At 39.0% G+C, this 21457-nt stretch overlaps 1 protein-coding gene across 1 annotated transcript in view; it reads right to left on the reverse strand.

Annotated features, from left to right (window-relative positions):
• Positions 1-2490: 2490 nt before the first annotated feature.
• TMEM150C (transmembrane protein 150C) overlaps positions 2491-21457 on the reverse strand; it is a 42677-nt gene continuing 23710 nt past the window's right edge. Inside the window, exons 3-9 of the mRNA XM_060779328.2 lie at positions 19419-19500; positions 17273-17326; positions 16734-16766; positions 16531-16598; positions 11397-11524; positions 6706-6883; positions 2491-5720 (exon numbers count right to left, since the gene is read on the reverse strand). Of these exons, the coding sequence (XP_060635311.2) occupies positions 5512-5720; positions 6706-6883; positions 11397-11524; positions 16531-16598; positions 16734-16766; positions 17273-17326; positions 19419-19500 (752 nt within the window). The 3' untranslated portion in view covers positions 2491-5511. The remainder of the gene's footprint in view (positions 5721-6705; positions 6884-11396; positions 11525-16530; positions 16599-16733; positions 16767-17272; positions 17327-19418; positions 19501-21457) is intronic.

The raw sequence follows: 21457 nt of genomic DNA on the forward strand, positions 1-21457 counted from the left end.
TGCCACTGGAGGTCAATAACCTCATTGGTTTTTCAACCTTCAAAGGAACAACTGCTGTTTAAATGGAAGAGACCAAAACTGGTTGCATATCTGTACCTAGTTCTTCCCATTCTTGCAGGGGTTCTGTACCCCTAACCCCCACAAACTAGGGCCCCTTCCAGATAGGCCCTATATCCCAGAATCTGGTCCTAGGTTTTCTTTTTATCCCAGATTATCTGGTAGTGTGGACTCATATAATCTATTTTAAAGCAGAAAACCTGGGATTAGATCCTGGGATCTAGGGACTGTCTGGAAGGGCCCTAGGCCTACTGTGTTATATAGGCCTTTCCCCTGTGATAACTTTATGTGTGGTGGGAGGTAGGCAAGTTTTTGAGTCTACATCCATGGTGTTGAACTATGGAGATGGTGTTTTTTTGCCAGCAGGTTGTTGTTCTTTCTCCTTGGAAGGAAAAGAACTGCAACTATAAGAAATCTAACCAGGGTAATGAGGGTTCTCTGATTGGGAACCGTGGTCTAGAGCTTGCATACTACTGGAGGACTGTCAAGTTTTACCTGGTGTGGTGTATTTTGCCTCCACACTTCACATGTCTAGAGGCTGAGTCTCCCCCGTGGCCATTAGTTCAAGAGAGGTAGCCAGTAGAAAATTGTGTTCCTGCCATACTAAAGTTCGAGAGAACTTCTGAGAGGTTCAAAAAGATGCCCTCTTCTTCCTGCAGTTAGCTGCAGGAATGTTCCCCATCTTCTCTATCCTTCACATTTCTGTCTCCCCTGCAGGCAAGCAACCAGCTTGAGGAAGCAATCATAGTGGATGGAAGTGCTCCATGACCAAAACTATATATACAGGCACAACTTGAGATTATTCTGAATATGAAACTAATAGGATGTTAGCTCAGTTTGGTTAGGGTAACAAAGGGCACAGTGTGGAATTTATTGGACTTCATCCTTCCTTCACCCTTCACCATTGGCTCTACTGCCTAGAGAATTGCAGACCAATATCTGAGGGCTGCATTTTGTAATCCAAAAATAGCATTTCTAGACTCATCTTGGTGAAGATTTTCATGCACTGTCTCGCCCTCATTTTTCTCAAAGTTGTGGCAGTGTCATGAGATAGTTCGTGCTGGTGCATTCAGCTCAGTTAGGGTGCAGTCTGATGCAGGCTCACATGTCAGTTGTATACATGTTCAGGACATCCAATCAGCGACAACTCAGTACAGTGCTCTGTTTACATTTGCTGGCTGGCACATCACTTCCTTGATCACTCCACACTTTTCAAATGAGAATGGTGGAAGTCTGTGGAAAGATAATTCCTTTTCAAGCACTTATGGAATAAAAAGCTAGCTTGCACTAGGCTTTGCCAGTCTACTGGTCAAGATGGCCCTGGGTGAACTCACTCCATAATTTGCCTCCTCTCTCTGGGCCCCATTCACATAATAGATGAACCAAAGAGAGGGAGCGAGAAAAGGGGAGGAAATCAGATGATGCTATTCCTTAGTCTCTCCCTTGTCACCAGAGATTAAAAAGCAACAACAGCAAGCATTGGCAGTCATCGCCATTACTTTGCACGACAATGTTCATCCCAGTTCCTGGCTCATCTCAGTATAGGCTATGATTATGCAGCTTGAATAGGTTTAGGGGAACCATCTGATTGTTTGGGCAAAAAATAGAGAACCAGAACAAGTAAAATGCTTTGTGACAGCTATGAAACAAATAGGTCAAGAGAATTGGGTAAAGTAGAGCCTTTTCATATTCACAAGACTATAGAGAAGAAACTGGACCTGAGGCCTCATCACACTAGAGAAAAAAATCCACTTAAAATCCATTTTTGCCTCGTGCAGAATTTGGGGGTTGTAGTTTAGGGAGGAATCTCTAGTGTGATGAAGTGTCATGAGAATATTTGTCTAGCATCTGTTTTCTTCTGTTGCTCTTTTGTTTGTGTCCCAATGACAAGCATAAAACACCTTTGAAAGAGGAAAGCAGTCTTTGGCCCTCCAGAAATTTCAAATTACAACCCTAACAATCTCTTGCCATTTGTCTACAATGGGAATTGTATGCCAAAACAGCAGGAGGGCCTAAAGATGCCCCACTCTTGACATGACAGTAGCTTATTGTCGCATAAAGAACATCAAACAGCTATGCCCAGTGTTTCCATTCCATAGGAGACTTAGCACATGCCAAGCCCAAGCACCTTTTCAAGGCTTTGTGAAAACATCCTTATTGAATTGAGGCTTTTGGCTCAGCTTTAGAAGGATGTGGCTGGAAAATTTTCAATGAATAAATTTGACATGGAGATCTTGCTGGGAACTTCTTTTCTGTTATGCAGGCTAAAAATCCAAATAATGGGTTGCATAGTTTCTAAACAGAAGATTGCTGCTGTTCCAGAGCTGTTTTTCTACTTCAGATATTGCAGTGCATTTCTCTCTCTCTCTCTCTCTCTCTCATTCACATACGCACACACACAACTACATACAGGTATATCTGCAATAATATACATACTGTCCATAAACAAAATTTATTTAGTGGTCATGTTTCAGTGTACAGGTATTCATCATTGGTCAGCTGTGCCATAAGAAATACTTTTAAGAAATGCACAATATATCACCAAAAAGCTTGAAATTCAACTTGGGTTGCATATTAGGTTGCAAGGAGGAAATCTTTCACAAATGGTGATTTCCCCCTTTACAATAAAATTTCAAAATATAAAATGATACAACATAAACATATATATTTAAAAAATTCACAGTGGACTATTTACAGTAAAAACACATTGGAACAGAAACCTATTTGAGCTATGTGTGTCCTTGTCTAAAGTCAATACTTGCATTGTGTATTTCTTCTAGGCTCTCCTTGCCAAAGCTGAGAATAAAATACATTTGGTTTGTGTTTTCCTATGTCTGGTTTCCTACTAATTCCAATACATATTTTTCTATCTACTGAGACACTGCATACCTTACAATCTGAAGTTATTTTTGTTTCAGTTTTTAGTCCAACATCAAATATTCCATGTTGAACAGCAGACTATGGCCCACAGCACATACACTCTCATTTTAGAGAAGTCACCTCTCTCCAGTCGTTAAACATGAATCAAATGAGAAAAGAACTAAGCAGTGTTGACCTGGTTTACTTATTATAAATATGATTTTATCCCACCTTTTTTGACTCATTGCTACCTTTGTTATTAATCCGTTTTTTGCGTATTTTGGAAGGAAGGCTGTTTAAAGAGATAAACCATTTGCTTCTGACAGTGCAAAACAAATCATATATGTGTATTATTCAGAAACGAGATATACAGGATAGTGTTTGTATTTTTTAATTCTAAAGACATGTTCTAACAACTAGGATTGGAAACCCGCCACTACTAGCATAGTCAGCTGTTTAACAAGCCTCTTTAGCTGTGCCTTTAGCAGCAAACTGAAATGTAGACACTAAAAGAAAAGTGCTCCAGATGTTACTGGACTTCAACTTCCAGTATTTCTCACTATTGGCTGTGCTAGTTAGGGCTGTTGGGAGTTGAAAGTCTAACAACATCAGGATGGCAGGACTTTCTTATTCCTGAATTAGAAGAGGCTCATAACTATCCCTGTGCTTTGAAAAGCTTCGTCTGCAGATTTTTGCACACCTGGTAAATGTTCAAGGCAAAAGAGAAGACCAGGCCAGGCTTACTTTATTGGTTTATGATCAATGAATAAATCCTGCCTGCAATTCTTGGGTCTGGTTCAACACCTGTGGCCAGCTAATGCCTGATTTTGGGCTAAATCTAACATGAGTAGACCTCAGTTTGCCCGATGGGATTTCACCTTCTTCCTTCCTGCAGTCTCTGGGACCCCTTTCCGACTCCCAATTTTCCTCTACAATGTCTCATCCGTTTTCCAGAGCACATTAAGCTGCCTGCAGTGAGAAGGAGGAGGAATGTAATCACTATATAAGCCATACTACAGAGTTGTATTCAGCTATGTCATAATGACATAGTTGAATAAAACTCTGTAATATGGTCAGTACAGTGGTCGTGCAACATGAGATTCTCATACCTTTACTAAATCTGTAAGGAAAGCATTTCAGGTCAACTACTTAAGTTTTTCAGTGATCAAGGTTGGCCCATCCCTTCATACCACCAAAATGTTACCACTGTGTATCAGGAGGGCACTAGTGGCAACCCTAACCCTGAGTTTATGGAGAAGAGCTAGAGGTGCCATCTTCCTCTCATTCTGGTGCTCTAATGGACCAGGATGATTTAAGGACTGCCAGCAGGGCTCCTGGTCTTTTAAAAGTTGCCTGAGTTTTAAAACTGTTTCTCAACTCTGCTGCTCCCACAATTCCTAACAGCTGGAAAACTGGCCGGGATATCTAGGAGTTGAAGTCCAAAACACCTGGAGGAAGAGACTTTGTTTTAAAGTAAGGAGGCAATGCAATAAATAGGGCAGAACAAATTGTAACCTGGAAATCCCCTTATATGAAAAGCTTTGCTTAGTAGGCAGCCATAGTTTTTCCCACTAGTACAAAAACTGGTTCTTTTTTACCACCTGCACGCTCCTCTTCTGCTATTTCCAAAAGGCAAGGGAAGGGAGAGGGCGAAAGTAATTGGGAAAATAGGCACCGAAGAGTGCAGCTTCCACTCCTCCCAGTTCAGTCACAGATTTCAAGGCAAAGGAGGATACTCCAGTTTGCATCCTGGCAAGTCTAGCCTGCAGAGATGTATAGCCAGATTCCTTGGTACACATTGGAAGCTAAGGCACCTGCCCTTTCTAGGGGCCTTTTGAGTTTCTAGTTCCACATTTTCACTGTGGAGTGTAAGAAGCTGTTGTGCAGATCAGCCCATAGAGAAAGAGGTGCCAGTGCACTCTTCTTGTAAAATTATTTACATGTTTACAAAGGAACTCACAAGACTCCTGGTACTTTACATGGAATTGGAAGTGGACAGAAATGAGAAGCCTGTGCCCTTTATATGTTGTTAAACTTTATTACTGACCATGATGACTGGGGCTGAGGGGAGTTGCAGTCTAGCAACATCAAAGGGACACAAGTTCTTGTCCCAGGACTATACTGTATAGGAGTCTGCAGATTTTTCTTGCAATTAGATTGTGTGTATTTATCCATTTCCATAGGCAGTGCTACACAGTCAGGACTAGAGAAATATCTAGTCCAATGTTATCACATTACATGCTGTATTGGAAAATACATACTGAGAAAATGAGGACAAGAGCCCTCTCTGGTATTGTCTAGCTCTACCTACTGGAGAGCTGTTTGGCAACTTGCATTTGATCATGTGTGAAAAATGAACCAGTACTGTACTTTAAAAGGTAAGAAATGGAACCTTGAGTTCAATCCAGAGCTTGGCAATGTCATTTTTGGGAGCACTCAAGCCAGAAGTGTCCAGCCATGGCCATTAGTTATGCTGGCTGGGGGTCTGCAAACTAGTCCAAAAAGTAACTTTTCCAAGCTCTGGTTCAAGAATGTGATTACAGGCCTCCCAAACGTGCCATGACAAAAAACAAAACAAAAACAAAATAGGCTGTGTTACACTTGATCTGTTTGGTACTCGGATGCTTCAGAGAGACTTTCAGAAAAGCTAAGGAAGTTTTCTTGGTATTCGGAACAGATGATCTCAAACCGGTAGTGCCTGAACTCCACAGCAAATGAACCAAAGTAGCAGAGGAAGCACATCACCATTCCCCACTGTATCTGTGCTGCATGCATGTGAAACTTCTGCGCCATCAAGATGAAATCTGAAGAAGGGTCAAGGAAAAAAATCTGAAAAAGGTCCAAGCACATAAACAAAATAATGGGAGCAGTTATGGATGAAAGAGCTGTGCAAACTTAATATGGTGAGAGAATAACCCCTTCTACATATGAAATCAAATTTGTGCATCATGAAAAATGGACTTCTGTGAAATATTTAACTTTTTGTTTTATTTTGGGTGGATGGGTTTTTTTTTTTTTGCTTGATTTGGCAAATGGGGTCACCCTATCTTAGAGCATGGATTTTGCAGAGCCTCTTAAGACAAAATTATATGTCTGAATGGCAAACCAAATCAGACTTTTGGAATATAAATTTTAGCAATTGAAATGCCTGTATCTATACTGCTGTTTCTTGCATCAACACAGTAGGAAGCTGCTTTCCCCTTCCCTCTCTCATGTACTCCCCTTTTGAGATTCAAAACTCGTATGTCCCTTTGTTGGCGAAAATTATTAATTATCCCAACAAACATATCCAGCAGTAGTTCACTGAACATTTCCATGCTTGTGTAAGGATATCTCAAATGACGCTTTTTACCAGACTAAACTTGCTCCTGCAGTTTTATGAGAACCTCACCTCTTTTCAGGTACATATCTTTTGAAAAGAGCATTAGCTAGAAGAAAAGTACAGTGCATCTGGCAATTTTCCAATGTTATGTAAGCAAAACGAGGACGTAAGATATACAGAAACACATTAATTACATACATGAGAAGGAGGGTGTTGACACCAGTTTAGTATGAAAATGAGGCCAAATAACTACTGTAACTTTTGTTCAAAAGTGTCTTGCTCAGCACCAAAAGCAGCATTGTATGCATGTGCTCCAGGTCTTTCACCTTATGCCACAGAGAGGCATACTGTGGTTTCACTCAAACAGTTGGTATTCTTGAAATGCCAATATCATGTTGCAATGGCTCCACTTTTCAAATTGGAAATCTGTATTTGTATGGAATACAATGTGCAGAAGTAAAGGATACAAAGGACTACACAGAGAGTGATTGCTGCAGATAGGACAACTCGTGGGATCCCAGCTTTTCTGCCTTCGTTCTTCAAGTTTATTTTGAGTGTTAGTGCTGACTGAATCCAGCAGGCCAAGGTGCCAAAACCAAAGGTTAAGGATGTCCCAACATTATGTATCTCTTCATCATTGGTAAGCTGAAATAGAAAATAGATTTGGTGGTTTTTCTTGATACAAGTAATGGAAAAACAAACCACTTGCCTGAAACTTCTTAATTCTGATTTATGTTGTTCTGTTTAAAATCTGGGGATGAAGTTGCTGCCAGATTTTGCACATGAGGAAAAATCTGGAGGACTTTCCCCTTCATCTTCTCAAAAATGGTTTCCTTATCTCAGCACTTGGAAATATAATTGGAAGGAGTTATAGTTCTTAAAATACCCCAACGAGCAAAACCGCTAGCTGAAGATTTCTGGAAGTGAAAATACAAAAATATAACTTTTCCTTCTCTACTCTCCCAAAAGGTCTATTACTCCTTTTTCTGAGATAGATTAAAAGAGACTGCTAAGGCACTTTTGCCCTCTTACAATCTCCTGCAGGGCAGTGAGCACTAATAATAGACTACAAGTCTGACAAATCTGATGGGCCTCCAGTTGCTCATTCTTACACTAATCCACCAAGAATAAGACTAGATAAAAATGATCTTCCTGCCACAATCACTAGATTAAGGATTTATATGCATGGAGAGTACTCAAAGTCCTGTATGTTCCAGCACAAATCCACTGCTTTCTTGTAAATGTCTATATTCTGTCTCATAGATTCATATTCCTTTTAAAGGAAACATCACTATCCTGCTAAAATAATAATCAAAATAATATTTTCAGCTGCCTAGAGTTCTCAACCTGTGGGTCCCTAGGTGTTTTGGCCTACAACTCCCAGAAATCCCAGTCAGTTTACAAGCTGTTAGGATTTCTGGGAGTCGGAGGCCAAAACATCTGGGGATCCACAGGTTGAGAACCACTGGCCTACAGCATCAATCCTCTGATGTTCAATAGTATCCAGGCTGGGTTATGGCACTAGGTTCATCACATTTTGGCCCATACAAGTGCTGCTTTTGTTTATTCTGTATGTGAACAAACTTAACTACAACCTAGAGACTCATTTTTCTAAGTTTCTCTACAAAAGAATACAAAAATGTTCAGGAAGGTGACTTCGCAGCACTAATGTCAAGATAAGGTGGGAACACTTAGCTTGCTGACACATCTTGTCTGGGCAAGATTCCATTGATTTCATCTAGCCCAGCAGAGTATTCCAGTATCAAATGGTCCTGAAAAGCTTCACACAAAGCACTATGAGAACTCGGGTTTTTGGGTCAACAAAAGATTCTGGAATCAAACCCAGTAGATGCCAAGGACCTGACTGTATGCAGAACCTTGACCTTATTGGAGAAAACCAAGATATAAATGTAATTAAGAAATACACTATGAGAACATCCCCTTCCTTGATAGTCCAATTTCAAAAAGTTCAACATTTCAAACAGAAGTGGGCAATTGTAGCCCGTATGGTTCAAAATCCCATAACAATTGCTTGTGCTAGTTGGTGTTACTGGGAGCTTAAAGCCAAAATTATCTGGACTGCTACAATTATCTGGAGCTTAAAGCAAAAATTATGTGGATTGCTATAATTAGAGATAGCTAGAACAAGGGTTCTGACCATGGCAGCCAACTAAGAGAAGTATTCTTAGTTTTCCAGGCATGTTTCTAGCCAACCAGCATCTGCCATACAACCACAGAGAATGACCAAGGACTCCTTTGGTTATATTGTGGGAAACTAAATGTGCTAAACTTCAGTTGTCACTAAAATTCCAACTAAGTAAAACAAGTTCTATTTGACTATACTCAGATCCCTTTGACATTCCTGCCAAAAAATCTTGCTGCCCTGTTCACGACTCTTTTCCCCATTTACTTGATTCTGATTAGCTGGAATGAGTTGTATTCCCCCACTTGAACAGTAGTAGCTCGGTCAGAACTATTTATGGGGACAATGCTTCCAATGCCTATATAAAGTGAAACCTGCTCAGTAGTTTCTCACAGCAAATACAACTTTCATCTGCAGCACAATATTTTAAAACCTACTGCATCAACTCTCAAGATACTTTGAAATGGCTTCAAAAATCAGCAGATGTTTGAAGGTACAAAGCAAGCACAACTCACTGAGCAATAGACATTATATAAATCTGGTTGCCTAAAGCACAAGGTTGGCTATAAAGTTAGGTATAATGGAGCAGGCACTTCAGACCTCATATGTTATATATCATAAAAGAGCAGAATTTTAAAAGCTATTTAATTTGTCATCAATCTACTTTTACTGCTAAGGATGGGCAGAAGTGTTTGATGAATTTCTTGCCACTGTGCCCAAACAACCTTGTTAGGTTTGGATGTTAGGCTCCCTTGCTTGTTTTAGGGCAGCCATGCTGAAATAACCAATTTGCCCTCTTGTGGTCAGATGAAGATAGGCAGGGATCATTTCAAGTCAGTGGAGGAATACATTCCAGGTTTTAGGTTAATTGTACATGTATTAGAATGATCACTGAAAGTTACACAAAATGGACAACAGTGGTGTAATAGCAGCTCAGAAACTAGATCAAGAGTAGACCTTAAAGTAGGATGTGAGAGGAAGAGGGAATAGATGTTCAAGATTTATAATGGCGGGTTCAGTATCTCTTGCCAGTATTTTCATATATCTGAATAATGAAATTTCTTGGAAAAGTGACCCAAGTCTAAACAGTAAATTTATTTGTGTTTCTATACATTTTACATATAGCCAGAAGGTAATTTTGTACAATTTTAAAAATAATTTTGAGCATGAAACAAAATTTGCACACTTTGAAAGGTATCATTTTCTCAGCCACCCATGTGGACAATTTTGGAAGTATTTCAGGTTTTAGAATTACACGTAAAATGTACTCAATCTGTATTACTATCAAATTAGAGCATTGCTGACTAATAGGAAGATAATGGCTCAATTCAGACATAATGAAAACCCTGAATTGTTTGTTTATTGTTACAAGGGAGGATTATGAGACTCTTTTTCGTGACAAAAACAAGTAGCTAGCCTTGTGATCATATATTCCCTCCTCTTTTTCCTCTTCCTTTGTTCCAAAGGAAGTATTTATAAGCTCAGATGAAAGCTGAAAACACTGCCTTGCTTGTTTTATTCCCCTCTGACTGCATGAATGCCTAAGAAAAGCATTACTTTCAAATGTATTTAAAAAAACAAACATAGAGAGCAGACACCTTGTGCCTTATATGTTGTTGGACTTCCAGATCCCAGAAATCCTACCCAGTATACCTAATAGTGAATAATGTGGGGTACAATCCAAACCCAGAGGGCTGCATGACATCCATCCCAAACTTAAATCATTAAATCTCCTCAAATTAGCAACAATTGAAGTTGCTCAAGAAGCAACTGCATTTTTGCTAAATCAGCTTTTGGGTTGGACAAGGATTTCATAAATTCTCATGCTTTAGTTTGCATACCAATACACATTTTGATTAGTAAACGATTTTTTATAAACATGATAGCCTTTTGTTACAGCTCTTGGCCGAAGAAGTATTCTGCACACAAAAGCAGTAACTGCAACATGTGATTTCACTTCATTTCCATACTATATTTAACATTATCACAGGAAGGTGACTTTAATTTATTGATAAAGACATATATTTATATATATCAGATGAAATACTTTTTTCCATGTCAGGAGTGACTTGAGAAACTGCAAGTCGCTTCTGGTGTGAGAGAACTGGCCATCTGCAAGGATGTTGCCCAGGGGACACCCAAATGTTTTGATGTTTTACCATCCTTCTGGAAGGCTTCTCTCATGTCTCCACATGGGGAGCTGGAGCTGACAGAGGGAGCTCATCTGTGCTCTCCCCAAATTCGAACCTGCGACCTGTCTGTCTTCAGTCCTGCCGGCACAAGGGTTTAACCCATTGCGCCTCAGGGAAGAAATTCTGATGGGGCAAAACACAGGCGCTGCACACAGAACACTTCTGTCTCAATCCCTTATATCTCTACTCAAACCAATCCATAGCAGATGATGGGAGAAGTCCCCTGATTGAGACCCTGAAGAGCAAATTCCACTGTAACATATTAGGGATGGGGAACAGCCTTCCTATCAGACAGATGCAGCCAGCAATCATTCCCCATGCATCCTACACACCTCTTCTATAACCTCTGATTGATGATCAGAGACAAAAGGGTATTAAAGGTCATACAGCTGCTGCATTGGTCAATTCTGCTTTTTGTGACTCAGAAAGCTGTTAAATAGAATTGAACAATACTTTTCAGTTAAGAAGAAGGCATACAGATCTGTGTTCTGCGTGTCCAAGAGCTGCTGTATGTGATTTTAATCTGAGCAGACACCATAGATACGAATGATACTGTGTGCACTTGGTGAGGGAAAATGTCTAAGTAGGTAACAATGAAATCTGGATGCACTTGGTTGCTTCAGCACCCTTATATGGCTTGAGCCCCACTAATTGCTAGGGTTTTCCCTTTCTCAACACATGCCTCAATCAGAATTTAGGCCTTTACAGAACATATATGGATTCAGTGGTCAGATGCAAAACAAGACAATCTACCTGTAGATCATAGGTGTTCTGTGCAGGACATCCACATTAATTAGGAAAGGAGGGGGAAAGAACCAGATACCTGGAAGTTGCCTAGTAAAGTCATTCCGAAGGAGGCCAAGCATAACGCTACCAGGCCGCTCACATTGAGCCATGGATTCAGGACTTTTGGCTTCAGTTGAATAAAACGGAGGACAGCCACAACAAGTGCTGAAAGAAGGAAAGAGAAGGTGGGAGGTACATAACAATATAACAACAATTTGATATCTGAATTGAAGTCTAATGTCAGGTTTGACAAAACAGCTACTGCTGCCAGACAAGAATCAGCAGAATTTGAATAGTTCCAGAATTTCTTCATGTGTTTACCTCTTTTCTCCTTGCTAAGCTGCTGAGACACTAGTAGTTTAGATAAACAGGGCCCCTTTATTCATAATGGAAATAGCATACAGGAGAATATGTGTCCATACTTGTTCCCTGTGGTAAGGTAATGTGGCTTCTTTTTTATCAGCCTAAGGCATCATCACTTGGAACATTTAAGATTAACAGCACTTCACTCCCATCAAAACTGTATATATTTTTTTCAGCCGGCTACAGAAATAGTCCTGTGCTAGTACTTGTCTCAATGGAATAAGCACATTAAAAAAGCTATGTCTCAGACAATGTGAACCACTGCACAAAAAAAGGGAATTTTGACAAGTCCAACTGAGAAACTTGCAAAATGGATCTCCTTGGTAATTGGTTACCCTAAATTCAAAACACAATAAGCATACAGATTAATTCACTGCACAAGATAAGATTCAAACAAAAGTGAGAGAAGTGATAAGCCCATTATTCCATTGCCATTTCTCATAGCCTTCTTACAAGCCCTCTAAATCCTCCACACAAGGAAGGCAAAATATTTGCAGCATGAAGTCTTGGTCAGCAATTTGTTGGTGAAATATGCATGTTTAACTTGGGCTTATACTTGAGCACATACTCTTTCGACTTCATGGCCGGAGGTATATAGTACTTCCTCCTACAAGGATCCCACACCAATGATGTTGTTTTTGTTGTTGTTTATGTTTTGATTTTATTGCTGTAATATGTTGTCCGGGCTTGGCCCCATGTAAGCCACTCCGAGTCCCCATTGGGGAGATGGTGGCGGGGTATAAAGGTAAAGGTAAAGGTAGTCCCCTGACATTAAGTCCAGTCATGTCTGACTCTGGGGTGTGGTGCTCATCTCCATTTCTAAGCCGAAGAGCCAGCATTGTCTGTAGACATCTCCAAGGGCTCCAGTGGTGGGGTATAAATAAAGTTTATTATAATATTATTATTATAACAGCTAGGCTCACTTTCATTTTGTCAAACGATTAGCTGAAACAGAGAGCCAGGCTCATTCTGACTGTTCCTGGACATGGAGGGAGGATGAGCTACAGTCATCAGCCTCTCAACTTCTGAGCACCATGGGAAGCAGCTGAGCAGAGGGAGGAGACTTCATTCCCTCCCACGCTGGTAGCAAGTGTGGGGAGGGCATGATGTAAGGTCTTGGTCTTTCTGTATATAAGGTCATGGTCTTTCTCTGCATGTGAGCGCTCTTTGTGGAATCCAGAAATGAGTTATTCTGAGCTGCTAAATTTGAAAGAGGCTATGGAAGATCTTGGTTGCAGACGTTCATCATGGAGGCCTGTGAGGATGATGTTGAAGATATGATGGAGGGCTGGGGCCAACAGGCTCCTCCTTGCTCTGCTCCAAGATTGATTCTAACCATGACTTAATACATACAGAGCCCAAAAGCAGAGAATTAAAATAAAATAAAATATGGGGGTCTACATTTCAATGTGGGCAGAGCCAAAAGAAAATGGTTGAAAGCAACTGTTTGTCTGTCCTGACACGTTTTCACTTAAAGCTCCAAACAAAGGCTTAGAGGTGCACTTCAACCTTTTAGAATATTGCTGGTGAGGAGGACAAAAGTAAAGGCACTACTCAAGTATTCAGTCATGGAGAAAGACACAGAAATCAAAGAAATCAAAGAAAAAGCACTCTCTTGACATATACAGAAGACTCCAAGCTAGGATGGTAGCTGTTGAAGACTCATCTTTATCATTCATAATGTTATCAAAACCAAGCTGGGTGCGCATCTGTTACAAGATTGCACAATGTTTTGGGATCAGAGAGCTGCATCCAGTATCAGCAAGAGTTTGTTCATGCACATGCACTCATGCACACAAATACACACAACATAATTGGGGAGAGAGGCTTGAATCTCAGCCCTAGCAAGCATGCATAAGATAGCTGAATTGGAAATTCTGCTTCAGGGTCATTGTGGGAGGAAGACCAAAGGTTCCTCCTCTTCTTTCCTCCCAGCTTCAGTATGAATGTTGCTTCTCAGTATTTTAAAAATGTTATAGTTACTTTTGGGTTTTTTTTAAATGAAGCTACTGTTTTAAAAACCTTTAAAACATTTTTTCTTTTAAAGGTGCTTTTTAGAGAAACAGCTACATTTGAACAGGGTTTCCTGTGAAATGGGAACTATGCAAACTGCGGAACTATGCAAAACTCAGATTACAGTTCAAATAATGAAATGAATAAATGACACAGATAGTGTTATGCAAAAATTAAATAGCTCTATGCATGCAACAACATGTTTAGAAATTGCCTCCAATTGGAAAGAAGTTAGCAATTATCTTTGAACAGATGGAGAGGCAGAGAACTTTTTGAATTTTACTCTAATTCAAAAACTGACAGCTCAGTCTAGAGTTTTGAACGGCATACAGATGACATATTTTTTTTAGCGTCTTGTCTCCATTTACTGAATATATCAATAACTGCTCTGTAACAAATTGTCACTCAAAGTTACATGAAAGCCTTTGGAATGACGCGCTCTCCTCTATTTGGCTCAATGGAAAGATTATGTAAATTCTTCTTTTAACTTTCCTCTTAATCAAGATGCATTGACTTGTTTTTTTTATTATTACTGCACTGGATTTTTAATGTAATGTTTGTATATTACCACAAACATTTATTAATTACCTAGAACCTATACTCATAGGTAATGGTAACGGTTTCCCCTAACATTAAGTCTAATTGTATCCGAATATTGGGGATGGTGCTCATCTCCATTTCTAAGTTGAAGAGCTCGCATTGTCAGTAGACACCTCCAAGGTTATGTGGCCAGCATGACAGCTTGGAGCGTTGTTTCCTTCCCACAGAAGTGGTACCTATTGATCTACTCACATTTCACCAACACCATACTGCATTTCCACCACTGTAGTGATCATAGATGGTTCATGTTCTAAAACTTTTTAATCCCAGCTGCTAGATAATGTGGCCTGGGCAATCATTAAGCAATTGCTGACCCAATCTTTTTGTTCCAAGCTGATTCCTCAGTCTGAGTACCTTGCCTACTAGATAATATGTTTTAAAAGCCTAAATTGCTGTATCCTAAAAAGAACTACTAGCAAAACCATGCCATCTATGTGTGGCTTTTGGATTTTTCTCTTCATTTTCTGGAATACAAGGGCCAACATGAATCGATCATTGTATTTATCTCTACACAGGATGGATTCTAAATACCTTGCCAGGCACTTCTTATATCCTTAGGGAGCAGTTGCATGATCTATATGACTTAGGCCCCTTCTACACTACCATAAAATCTAGATGATCAAAACAGATAATTCACATTATCTGCTTTAAACAGGATTATGAGTCTACACTACCCTATAATCCAGTACAAAGCAGATAATCTGGATTTTATATGGAAATGTAGAAGGGGCTAAAGTTTAACTCACACTTCCTCAAACCAGCACCCCCAGTTAAGTAGGTTTACAACTCCCTAACACCCCATGTTAGCTGTGGATGGTAGGGATTGTTGTCCAAAATATCTCAAAGGCTGACAGGTAGAGAGCGATATATTAATTTGTAAGATACCTTTATAGGCATTCTTCCTTTTAAAATTATAAGAACATACATGGGTTATGGAATTACTCATAATAATTATAGGTAGTCCATACAAGATGGCAGACAGTCTATCTCTGACAAAAAAAAGCAGTTCTTATATAGCACAGAAGATATTTACCAGAGTTTGGATAGTAACTTTTTAAAAGAAGTCTGTTTCCATGACTTGTTGAAAAGTAATTTGTTGTTGTTCCCTATTTCAATTATTGCAAAGTAATTTGGTTTGCTGCTTTTTTACATGTCATTTATTTTTTGTTACTCAAAAACCCATTAAGACTTGCTACATTACTTCCAAAATGTAGCCTCTTGTTACCAAGCGATCTGAATCCTTACATTTAAAGGTGATTGATCTGACCTCTGTGGCCCAGTTCCTATCCAAAGTATAGGAATAGCAATCTGGACAAGGATTGTAAATGAATTACATATAAATTACATATAAATGTACAATCATCAATATGTGCATAATCTTGTTTGTGTGATTTTCAAGCACATGCATGTTTTTCAAGCAGTAGAAAAGGAGAAATCAAAATAACAGCCAAGATGAGGTGATTTTTTTTTTTAAAAAAGTGAACATTAAAAAAACATAAGAGGTTGACATGTTTCAATATCTGGTATCTTACATATTTTCACATTTTACTGGCTTGGTTCTCATTACAGTAGTAAATCTGTCAGAGTGAGCTCTAGGCTTGCAGAGAATGCTGTCAAAGCATTAGCTGTCCCCCATTCCAACATTATTGCTGTCTTTGGACATTGTGCCCCCAAGCAGGTTTACATGCTACGGTGAGCAGCAGGGGAAGTATAATCTCAGTTATTCACAATGCTTATATTTGTTGCTCCAGAGCGTTGTAGAAAAATTAAAATCATATGAAAACCCGTACTTGCATTCGGTAAGCAGACATGCCCATATCCAAAGATGAAAGATGCTGATTTGAGGTCTACATGCTGGTTTTACATGGGAAAGCTTTACACTATACAAGTACAGTTATGCATGAAAAACCTTTTGGATCTAAAACTAATAATGCCAACACACAAAAAACTGGTATATCAGAGTAAAGGTTTGGTATGGAGGAGAAGTCAGACACTTGAACTCTCATGTCCAGTTTCAAGTTGAACAGCCCAAACTAAAGTTTACCACCTTACTGAGAACCAAACCATGGGTTTTGCATTATTCATTGGATCCCTAGAGTCAGACCTTTACAATATTTACTGATCTGAATCTGGTGATTCAAAATGTGAATTTCAAAAGACAAAAAGAAGCCAGACATTCTTCATGCAACGCCTACCTAGAAATGCTGCCATGTTCATGACTTGGCTAAACACACAGCTTGCAGGAGGGGCATCACCTGCAACACTTCAAAAATATAACGCGTATCATTGTAACTCTACTAAGCCTGCAACAAAGACAAATAAATCAATAACAAAGTCCATCGGTAAGAATGGGCCTTTTGAAAAGAAAAAGAAAGAAAATAGAAAGTGATCTTATTACCTTATATATGGTGGTTTTAGGGGACTTGATTGGCTAAGAATGCAAAAAGAAAGCAAAGGAATACAAGTCAGAATAACATTGGTCATTTGATGTTATAGATTTTAACTTGACATGTTGATCTTAGGTATATTCAATTTGAAATAAGAAATATGCATTAGGATATAAGTAATTTTTATTATAATAAATATTTATTTATTTGCTTCACTTGTATACCGCTCTTCTCAGCCATCAGGCGACTCAGAGCGGTTAACAACCAATATGTACTACAAACACATTTGCTAACAATTACAATCAAATGGAGGTGAACAAGACATTTATTATGGGCCACAAGAAGAGACTGGAATGAGTTAGATCACTGTGATCCCAGCTAGATCACTGAGATCCCAGCATAATGTAGTAATCTGAGCATACATGCGCACACACATGTGTATATATATTTAACAACTTATTGTCACCTTCATAAACTGAATACAGCAAAGCATTTAAATACTGAATAAATATTATATAAATATGAACACATATTCTAAAAATTATTTTACCTGTATGGCACATTTAGTGGAAGAATTTTGCTGTCTTCTACTGCTATAAAATATCTGCCAAAATACAAAGGGAGAACTTTAGATAATATTAACTGAATACTTTTTGGGATGCAAGAGGAAAGATACAGATGTCAAGATACAAATGCTGTTTACTAAAGGGACAAGGATAAACTGCAACAGGGCATCAAACAGGAAGTTGGCCTACAAACACCCAAGATTAAGCAGCCAAATCAGAGTCAAGTTTTAAATTCCAGATTACTGTTTCCTTGCATCTTCTGATTCCCACACCCATTTGCTATGGGTCACTATAGATCATGTGTGGACAAACTTTGGCCCTCCAGGTGTTTTGGACTTCATCTCCAACAATTCCTAACAGCCTACTAACTGTTAGGAATTGTGGGAGTTGAAGTCCAAAACACCTGAAGGGCTAAAGTTTGCCCATGCCTGCTATAGATTAATAGTTTTTTTCCTGCTACTTAAGAGTCCTTGATGATTGTGGATAGCCTTCCCTAACCTGGTGTCCCTCAGATGTGCTGAGTTTCCATTATTCCTAAGACACCAAGATCTCTCAAATTTGACAGAGATTCTCTTTCAATTTTTTAAAATTAAAGATGATTGCAAGCTTTAAGCATACTGATTCAGCATTATTAATTCTAATGGGATTTGTGTTTGCTTAAATTCTTCTGGATGGATGTGAAGTCATCGTAAAGGAAACATAACTGTGGGAAATGAGAACAAGATGTAAGTTACTTTGATTCAAGCTGTCAAAAAGACAACATTTCTTTATTCAAGTTTTAGGATCCTTGGATGAGGACTTTCTTGTGGCTCTAGCACTATCACAAGACCCAGAAGAGAGCATTTCCAGTGGCTTCTCCCAGGCTATGCCAAGGGAGGTTTGGCTGACCCCCTCCCTCCCTCGTTTTTGCCAAAAAGAAAGGACTTTCTTATTTAAATGGGTCTTCCATTTTACAACTAGTTAGAATACTCCAAAAGATGTAGCAGCTCTCAGTGTGCTTTTAACTGCTTTAAATGGTTTAAAGTGGATTGTGTTCAATGCTTTCCTAATGTTTCTATTTCACATTGTTTTAGCTAGACTGTTTTTATGAATGGTGGAAGCTGACTTGGGTCCATCCCCATATAAGGGAGTGGGGAGGACTGGATACAAATAAAATCCTGAGTTTGGTAAAGTTACTTTACTGATTTATATCATCCATCATTCAATTCTGCAAGTTGTTGTCCAATAATGTAACTTTTCCAAGCTATGGTAGAAAAATATGAAGCTGCCTTATAATGCCAAACCATTGCTCCATCTTGCCCATTATTGGCTATTCTTGCTGGCAACTACTCTCTGCAATATAGCTACAGAGAAAGCAACACTTGAGAAAATTGTAAGCAATGTATTGTTGAAGGCTTTCATGGCCGGAATCTCTGGGTTGCTGTAAGTTTTCCGGACTATATGGCCATGTTCCAGAAGCATTCTTTCCTGACGTTTCACCTGTACCTATGGCAGGTGAAAAACATTTTAAAGAAGTATTTTTTGTGCATGTTGACAGGTTTTAGTGGTTTTAACTGTTTGGTTTTAAAAGGTTCAGTGTTTAACCTTATTTTAATATTTGTAATGTTTTAGGTTTAAAATTATATATTGTATTTTTTAGTGTTAACCATTTTGGGTTTCTTTTTCAATGAGAAAGTAGACTAGAAATAGAAGGAGGAGGTTGTTGTTGTTGTTGTTGTTGTTGTTGTTTCAGGGTTCCCCACAGATAACAAATAAGTGGATTCTCAAGTCCTATTATATACAATGATGTAGTAAAATGATGTCCCATACATAAAATGACAAAATCATGGTTTGGTTTTTAGATTTCTAAAAATAGTCTCAAGCTGTGAATGGTGTATCCATGGATGCAGAATCCATGCATATGGAGGATTGACTGTATATCACTTTTCCTGCAAACAGACATTTTAACGAATAGATATGTCTGTCTGATAACAGGAATGGTGCATTTAAAGAAAAACATCTTAAAGAAAAAAAATCAGATTTATATTCCTTTCATGATTTCTTCTGGAACGATCAGCTTGAGTTAAGCTGTGTAAAAAGCACTGCTCCTTCCAGAAAACATTTCAAATTCAATTTGCAAAGCTCACTTACACAATCCACAGTCCTGCTGAGGTAAACAGTGTCAAGACAAGAGGCAAGAACATCCATACGCTGCATTTCTTCCCATCCATGCCTGCAAGGAAAGAAAAGGGGCAGATAAACATTGCTCTCCAATAAATAAGGCGGTAACACACTTCATGCAGCTCGCAGATATATTTTGATTTATCCCATTTGGAACCTGTCCTTTCCCCAATGCACAGACACTGGAAAAATTACTTTTTCAGGCTGCAACTTTTGAAATAAAGCAAACATGGTCATGGGATTTGCAATTTTTTAACAGAAATTTTCCAAGAACTTCCTAACTGTGAGAGCAGTTCAGCGGTGGAACTCTCTGCCCCGAAGTATGGTGGAGGCTCCTTCTTTGGAGGCTTTGAAACAGAGGCTGGATGGTCATCTGTCGGGAGTGCTTTGAATGCAATTTTCCTGCTTCTTGGCAGGGAGTTGGATGGATGGTCCATTAGGTCTCTTCCAACTCTATGATTCCATGATTCTATAACCAAGCTGGAGGTGACTGAGGGTGCATGCACAGTGCAGAACAAATGAATTCAGTTTGACACTGTAAAGAGGCCATCAATTTGTAAAGATGGCACCCAGTTTGTAACAATGCCACCAATTTGTAACGGTTTGTAAAGGAGCCACCATTTTGTAAGGACTTATTAAATTGATAACACAACTAATAGCTTGTGATATTGATTTGTGTTTTCTTCAATGTGTAGCGTGGCTTATCTTGAAAGTATTTGTAACAGAGTCTTGGCTTTGGAAGAAACTGTAACAAGTTTATTGAAGTATAGAAGAAGCTTGATGGTTTCAATGTATCTTAACTCTTAGAGGCACATATCTTCAGAGGTTATATTTATAACATTTCATAAACCAACTCTTAAGAGGACTATTCCATCCACTAAACAGGTTTCAAATTTATTTTCCTTCAAAATGTGTTTCTTTTTTTAACAGATTACTTCAGGTACAAGCTTATCTTTTCCTTATGCTATTTCTGTTGCAGTAAAGATTCTTATTAGGGTTCTCTCCCCCTTTTTCTCATACACTGACTAATAATTTAAATAAGTCAACTTGACCTATCTAAACTACACAGGCTAAAAGCCCAAACCTTCCCGATTCTCAACACAGTAGAATCAGGTTTTCCTTGTAGTTCTTCTTATTATTATTATAACTTTATTTGTACCCCGCTAGCATCTCCCGAAGGACTTGATGCGGCTTACATAGGCCAAGGCCTTAAAACACAATACAACAATACAATACCTAAAGCAAATTAAAAACAGTTAAGCAGTATGAACAACAACAATAAACAATACATCAAGACACTATAAAACTGGGCTGGGCCAGAGTAATGGGTACAAGATTAAAAGTGCTGATGTGGCAGGAGGTATGTAGGATTATAAGTAAGTGCAGTGTGCAGAGTGTAGCAATCTTAGTTCTACTAAAGTGCTTCTAGGACTTGGTATTGGAGATTCCTAATCTGAGAAGGCACATCTCAGACTACAGACTACCTTACTGGTTCTCAACACACAACAGAACCAGCCTTCCCTGTAGTTCACTGACTACAGACTAACTGTTTTAAATGGCTGCCCTGCCAAGTGGCAATTGGCTCCGCCCCTTTTTCCATGGCAACTCAGCTCAGAGTGAGCTAAACTGGCTACCATCCCCCAATTATGCTACTCTAAATACTTACCCTTTTAAACACCTATATATTATTACACATAACTTTAGATTAAAACTCACACTTCACCACAGACACCAGTTTAATTGCCATGCTTCAATGCGATGAAATCGTGGGAGCAGTAGTTTTATGAGCTTTTCAGCCTTCTCTGCCAAAGAATGCTGGTGCCTCATCAAACTATAACTCCCATGATTTCATAGCACTGACCCATGACAATTAAAGTGGTGTTAATCTGTATTAATTCTACAGTGTAGATGCACCCAGAATCAAGGGCATCTGTGAGCTTCATGGCTCAGCAGGGATCTGAATTCACATCCAGCCTTCCAATCTATTTGTTCCCACTCAGAACTAAAAC

Source organism: Anolis sagrei, chromosome 5 (assembly GCF_037176765.1).
Source record: "Anolis sagrei isolate rAnoSag1 chromosome 5, rAnoSag1.mat, whole genome shotgun sequence".
NCBI classification, from domain to species: Eukaryota; Metazoa; Chordata; class Lepidosauria; order Squamata; family Dactyloidae; genus Anolis; species Anolis sagrei.